This window comes from Mandrillus leucophaeus, unplaced genomic scaffold, assembly GCF_000951045.1.
Source record: "Mandrillus leucophaeus isolate KB7577 unplaced genomic scaffold, Mleu.le_1.0 Scaffold1, whole genome shotgun sequence".
Taxonomy (NCBI): Eukaryota; Metazoa; Chordata; class Mammalia; order Primates; family Cercopithecidae; genus Mandrillus; species Mandrillus leucophaeus.
In genome coordinates this window covers 9,373,992-9,380,816 of record NW_012098097.1, presented here as the reverse complement: position 1 = coordinate 9,380,816, position 6,825 = coordinate 9,373,992, and the positions used below count along the sequence as shown (strand labels likewise).

Below are 6,825 nucleotides of genomic sequence, written 5' to 3'. Positions count from 1 at the left end.
TGCAAGCTCTGCCTCCCGGGTTTTTACGCCATTCTCCTGCCTCAGCCTCCCGAGTAGCTGGGACTACAGGCGCCCACCACCTCGCCCGGCTAGTTTTTTGTATTTTTTAGTAGAGACGGGGTTTCACCGTGTTAGCCAGGATGGTCGCGAACTCCTGACCTCGTGATCCGCCTGTCTCAGCCTCCCAAAGTGCTGGGATTACAGGCTTGAGCCACCGCGCCCGGCCCTAAATTTCATTCTTTGTTCATGGGTCTTGATCTGAGGCCTGTTTTCATTATAAAAAGTGAAATAGGATTCTAGAAACTGCATTAAGTTATCCTTCATAAAGCTGTTAAAGGTTTATTTACTCCAGAATGATACCTGAGAAACAGGAAGCCATTCTATAAATCCATGTTGAGCTTGAGGTAAGAGATCAGAAAGCTTCTCAGTCTCCCTCTGTCTGTGGACCTGGGGCATGTTGTGTGCAAGACAGAAAAGGAAGCTCTTTCTGTTTCCAGATATGCCAGGATGCTTACATCAGAAAGACTTTATCTGGTCTTCCTAGTCACTGTGCACTCCCTTACTCAGTAGACCTAGGGCTGAGAAAATTACCCTTTGCGGACTCTAAAAAAGAAAAACAGAAACTCTGTGGATATGAACTGAGAAAACGATCGCTAATGCTGGTACAGTGGACTGGTGCATGAGTACTTCAGAAAAATGCTTGTCCCTGAATCTGTTCTGAGCTTCATCTTTCTTGGTCCCAAGAAGGCATTAGTTTGCTTTCCTTTCATACTTACCTGTTAGCATATGAGTGAGATCTCTGGTTTTAGGTTGAAATAAGATACTTTTTGTTTTTGTGTTTTTGAGAGAGTCTCACTCTGTTGCCCAGGCTGGAGTACAGTGGCATGAGCTCAGCTCACTGCAACCTCCACCTCCTGGGTTCTAGCGATTCTTCTGCCTCAGCCTCCCAAGTAGCTGGGACTATAGGCCCGCACCACCACACCCGGCTAATTTTTGTATTTTTAGTAGAGATGGGGTTTCGCTGTGTTGGCCAGGCTGGTCTCAAAACTCCTGACCTCAAGTGATCTGCCAACCTTGACCTCCCAAAGTGCTGGGATTACAGGCATGAATCACCATGCTTGGCCTCTTTTTTTTTTCTTTTTTGAAGCAGTCTCACTCTCTCCCCCAAGCTGGAGTGCAGTGATGCTATCATAGCTCACTGCAGCCTCAATCTTCTGGGCTCAAGTGATCCTCTTGCATCAGCCTCCTGAGTAGCTGGGACTACAGGTGTGTGCCACCATGCTGACTAAGTTCTTTATTTTTTTGTAGGGACACAGTCTCGCCATGTTGCCCAGGCTGGTCTCAAACTCCTGAGCTCAAGCGATCCTTCTGCCTCAGGCTCCCAAAGTGCTGGAATTACAAACGTGAGATACTGTGCCCAGCCAGGATACATCTTTTGTCTTAAGTATAACTTAGTAATGGTGTATGTATTGAGGAGATAGTGTGGACAAACACAAACATTTATTTGGCGTCTTGACTTTAGAAAGGAATAAGGTAATAGATAAATTTGTGTCTTCAGATCTTTTAATAACCAGCACTTTAATCCTTGGAAATCTCATCTCTAGATTAAGAAGCTGCTTCCAGAGCATCTTGGGAAAAGATAAAGGTAGAACATGTTCAAACCTCAACTCTGCTCCCTTTAACACATGTTAGTTACTGGGAAAAAAAAGAGAAAAATAACCTCTGCTCCCTAAAATTTGGGGGACTTTAGAGAATTTATTCAACCTCTTTGCAACCTCTATTTTCTTACCTGCAAAAATGGGAACAACCATGCCTATTTCACAGGATTCCTCCAGAGATTAAATAAGATAATATAAATAAAGAGCTCAGCATAGTGCCTGGCACATAGTATTATGGGATCTTTGGGGTGTCACTCTTCTGACTGGAAACCTGTGGCCAGTGGTGCCTTGCACAGGTTCGGCTCAGGCACATTGGACTTTTTCCACCCACTTGGCCTGACAGACTGCACTCAGCTCACACTACCAGCCTACATCCCACGCCTCCAAGGGAGACTGCAAATCAGGCATGGAACAGGAAGGGGTGTGTGAGCGAGAGTAGGGTCCGGCCACTGTGCAGTCAGACATGCCAGCTGCTGCTGTGGGGCTGGCAGCCCCAGGTGCCAGCATGGGTGCCAGCTGTCTGCGAGGCTGTGGCTGGACCAGGTGTACTGCAGGCAGCTCTCCTGGTTGGCACCAGGGAATGTGGTGGCACCTGGAATCTTGGAGATGCCAGGAACCACAGGGCCATAAAGAGGAAGTCACAGCCCTGGCTTAGGCAGCTCCCAGGTCTGGGGTTCCCGAAGGGCCACAGCTCTTCTTTCCTCTTTGCCCACAACATGACAAGCAAGGAGCATGTTTCAGTTCTGTTTGTGTTACAGCAATTTTAGTCCCACCATTCCATGGGTCCAAAATTCTCGTCCTGCAACCAGGAAGAATGAGGTACACAGACAAACGTAGGGTGAGCAAGATGAAGAGGAGCCTTATTGAGCGATAGAACAGCTCATACCCGCAGTGGGTAGCTCCTTTCCGCAACCAGGGTGTCCTGACAAGTGTCCTAGCATAGAGACCCTGGAGTGGGAAGCTCTTTTCTGCAGGAAGGTCATCCTGTCTTCTCTGCAGCTCTCAGCAGAGAGGAGGCCCTGGAGTGCATAGCTCCACTCTGCAGCTGGTCTTATGGACATTTCTGAAGCTGTCAGCAGAGAGCGGGCACTGGAGTAGATTGCTCCTCTCTGCAGCTGATGGTCCCAACCTCTGCCCTGTTCTGCCTGAGCCTGGGGCTGTTAATGGGCCTCAGAAGGGAGGAAGTGCAAGTAGACTGGTCCCTGGGCAGCCATGGGCAGGCCTAGAAAAGGCACCACAAGTTCCCACTCCAGTGGGCAGGACTGGCAGCCAGGGCCCCAGCCTTCACGCCCTCCCTGAAGGCCAGCACCAAGCTGCCCTCAGCGCCCCCACCTTCCCCCATGCTCATCAGTGCCCAAAGTCTGGAAGGGGCCGAGGCAGCAGGGGGCTGGGGCTGGCTTGTCAGCACTACCCCGAGCATGTGCACTCCCAGCCTGACTGTGACAGCACCTGGGCTTGGCCCCACATTGCTCTAAGATCAGAGCCAGCACCAACAGCAGGCAGAAGCCAGGCGGCAGGAGCAGGCACTTCTGAGCCTGCTGGGATGGGGGGGCAGAGGGGGGTGCTTTTCCGTGTCTCCAGGAGTTTATGGAGGCCCAGGTCCACAGCCCTGACTTGGATGGCTGCAGCCCCACGTGGGGCTGCTGCCTGTTCCTGGCTTCCACCAGCTCTATGGAGCATGCAGCCCCTATAGCACCCCCTTGCAGCCTAGGGCAGGGGCTCCAGGTCCTCACTGGGCCTGGGCCAGTGTCCGGGGCAGGGTGACATCACCATGAGCTCTGCCTGTTGCCCCGGCGCTTCAGGGGTAGCCAGGGGCAGAGTGGATCCTGGGCCTGGGCCTTGGCTGGGTCATCTGGCCAGGAGTGTCAGGCTCAGTGGTCACTCCAGTGTGGGGCAGACCTGGGGACACAGCCCCGGACAGGCTGCACAGAGCCTCCTCCTGAGGCACAGGAATCTGGCACCCTCGGCAGAGTGGGCACAATGGCCGCGCCAATGGCCAGGTGCCCGAAGTGGAAGCTGCTCCCACTTCCTGTCTGGGGCCCCTGAAGCACGGCCCCGGCTCTGCGCCCAGGCCTGGCCTTGGTGCTCCATGTGCAAGCAGAGCACTGCCCAAGGCCCAGCTCCTTCTCGGGACTCCTCTCTGCCCTATCGCGCTGCTTTTCTGCCACACTGCTCCTCTGCTGGCAGGCAACCCGGCCAGCCCCATGGGGTGGCCTCCAGAGTGGCAAGCTGTGGAGGGGCTGTTGGTCTGCTCCCTGCGACCTCCCCGCAGCGGCCGTTGTGATGGCAGCGGCTGCTCCAGACAGCCCACCACTGTCATCAATAGTAAGCACTCAATAAATGGTAATTTTTGAAAGGAAGATAACTAAGAAATTTAGAGAATAATGGTAGGCAAAATCGATTTACAGAAGAATGGGAGACAACTCTAAGAGCAGAAAAATATTTTCTTCAATTTGCCTCTGATCCTACTGTCCCCTCTATCTTCTCTGTCATCTCTGAATTTGCAGATTTCATTTATCCTTTAAGATCCCAGATCAACTACCACCTCCTCCATGAAGCCTTCAAATTACCTCAGCCAGAAATGATCACTTCCTTTATTTTTGCCTTTTGTGGCAAAAAATACTAATATGTTTAATCTCTTTAATATTACAATTACTATGTCAGCTGCCTTATAATGCAGCTTCCTGAAAGGGCAGGGACTTATCTTCTTGGTTTTCAGTCTCTCCTTATTCCTAGCATGGAGTATTGCATGTAGACTCTGATTGCATGAATGAAAGGCCAGCAAGGCACAAACTTTGGTAGGTAGCAGCCCACGAACAAGGTTCTCCTGAACAGATTTGTCGTTGTTGTCTTGTGCGGGTATGTGTGTGTATAGGGAGAGCCTAAAGTGTAGGGGTGGGTTTATTAACAGTTGAACTCATTGATACCTTTCCTTAAGAGCCAGATAGCTTATGTTTCATTGCCACAGTTATCAAATATAATATTCAAAATGGAGGATGAAGAGTGCCAGGATTTTTTTTCTTTCTTTTTATTTTTCTCTCTTTTGTGGCAGGGGGTGGCTATGGAGGAGAAAGAGTAAAGAATAAGGGAAAAGATGCATCTTTTATTTGAAATGCAGGTAGGAGTTATGGATAACGCCCAAGTACCTGTACAAATGAAAATGATTAACTTTGCTACTCCAGAAAAAAATTTTAATCCCGAAGTCATTTATTTTGGCTTTAGAATAGACTAGTGTTTGTGTCGGATTTTCCTGCCTAATTACTTTTTGCTTAAGCTTATTTAAAAATTGTTTTAAATTCCTTTAGTATGACAGCCTAGGAAAGTTGGGGGAGGAGAAACAGGCCACAGATGGGATCTGAACTAGAATTTCAGTTTTCCCATGTCAAGGCCTCCTGATGTACTGCTTGCAGGAGGGCAAAGTTGGAGTCAGCTTTGTGGAAAACAATTTGGCAAAATAATTTTTAAAGTCTTAAAAATATGCTTACTCTTTGATCCAGTAATTCCACTTCTAGGAATTTGTCCTAAGGAAATAATCAAACAAGCATGCAGAAATATAGAGACAAGGATATTCACCATGACATTTATAGCTGCGAAAAAAAGTAAAACCAACATAAAGTATTGAATAATATGGAATTGATTAAAGTATGCTGTTATCTGCACATGTTATCAAAATTATAGACTTTAAAAATGTTTGCCACATCTTTTTATGTGAAAAAGAAACTGCAAAATAGTATGTTCAGTTTGAAACAACACATGGATATAGAGGTGGATGGATGGATGGATAGATGGACGGATGGAAATACATATTCCAAAGTGTTAATTTTGGTGTTGCTGAATAGTAAAATTAGGGATAGTTTTATACTTTTTTGTGTTTTTCAAATTTTCTGCTTAAACATGTATTACTTTGTAATTAGAAAAAACTATCATTTTTTAAAGAATGTATGGTTAATATATCAACGAAAAGGTAAATTACTAAATAATGCCCACAAAGTAGGTAATCTGAATGCAAATAATTTCTATTGAGTATAAGAGTCACATTCATACATGTGAATTATAAGCAATCATACTGCATACATAAAGTCAGATGCACCTTGACTATGGTTTAACTATATTGTTTCCCAAGTAAAATAACCATATTCAGTAAAAACCTGTGAAGGCACAATTCGATTATAACTTGGGTGTCCTGTTTTGTGATACCACACTATGGAGGCAGACTTTTCTTGAGCCAAGAGAACCACAGTTTTGCAAAGCTGCAGAGACCAGTAGGTTTTTTGGGAATTATATGTTAAAACATTTGATTGCCCAAATAACATTTTAAAAATACTGGGAACATTTGAAATCATTCTTGATCCTCAGAAGGCAATTCCCAGTGAAATTTTTGGCTGTTTCCCCTTTGTTTATCTCTTTATTATCAACAACTCAGAACTTCATATCCAAAGGTCTAAACGGGCAAAGCGGAAGAAAGTGGATGGTAAATGATGAAGACAATCATAAACCTTTGGTGACCCCAAAATAACTCTTGGCTCACGTGCTAACTCTGCTTTATATGATCAGCTGCAGGGGAAATTTGTTCTTTACTGTTTGCAAACTTCAGCTCTGTACACATGATGGGGTTCTCTTTTATTTGCAGTCCCTAAATTCCTGGGATACCATATGGCCTCACCGAAGGAAAGGGCTTGCAGGTCTGACTCCCTGTCGTCTGAGGTCAGATGGAAAAGCCTTTTGTGATTAACTCGGCCACAGTGTGTCCTTTGGTATTTGGAACTTCAGTGGTTTTTTATTAATTCTCCAAGTTTTGAACACTGACCCAAATAAGCTTCATATAATGGAAAAAGAAGATAAATCTAGCTCTTTGGGCCCCAAATTGAATCCCATTTTCCCACTAGCTGTAACCTTGAGCAGGTTGACTCAGTATGTCAGAATTTCAGTTTCCTCACTTAATTAGGAGAGTTGTGCCTTCCTGCCTCACCTCTTAGGGCTATTCTTGGTGAACTGTAAAGCCCTGTAACAGCGAGGGACAGCTGTGGGTCTTTATAAACACACCACCTTCTCCTACCTTGTTTCTGACACAGTTCCCTTACGCCGCCCCACCTCCCCAAGAACCTGTGAAGACTCTGAGAAGCCTGGTCAATATCCGCAAGGACACGCTGAGGCTCGTCAAGTAAGT

At 46.5% G+C, this 6,825-nt stretch overlaps 1 protein-coding gene across 1 annotated transcript in view; it reads left to right on the top strand.

Moving 5' to 3' along the window:
- Positions 1–6,825, top strand: part of RNF157 (ring finger protein 157) — a 77,496-nt gene that overhangs the window by 41,023 nt on the left and 29,648 nt on the right. The window contains exon 2 of the mRNA XM_011983513.1: positions 6,731–6,819. Coding sequence (XP_011838903.1) covers positions 6,731–6,819 — 89 coding nt within the window. The remainder of the gene's footprint in view (positions 1–6,730; positions 6,820–6,825) is intronic.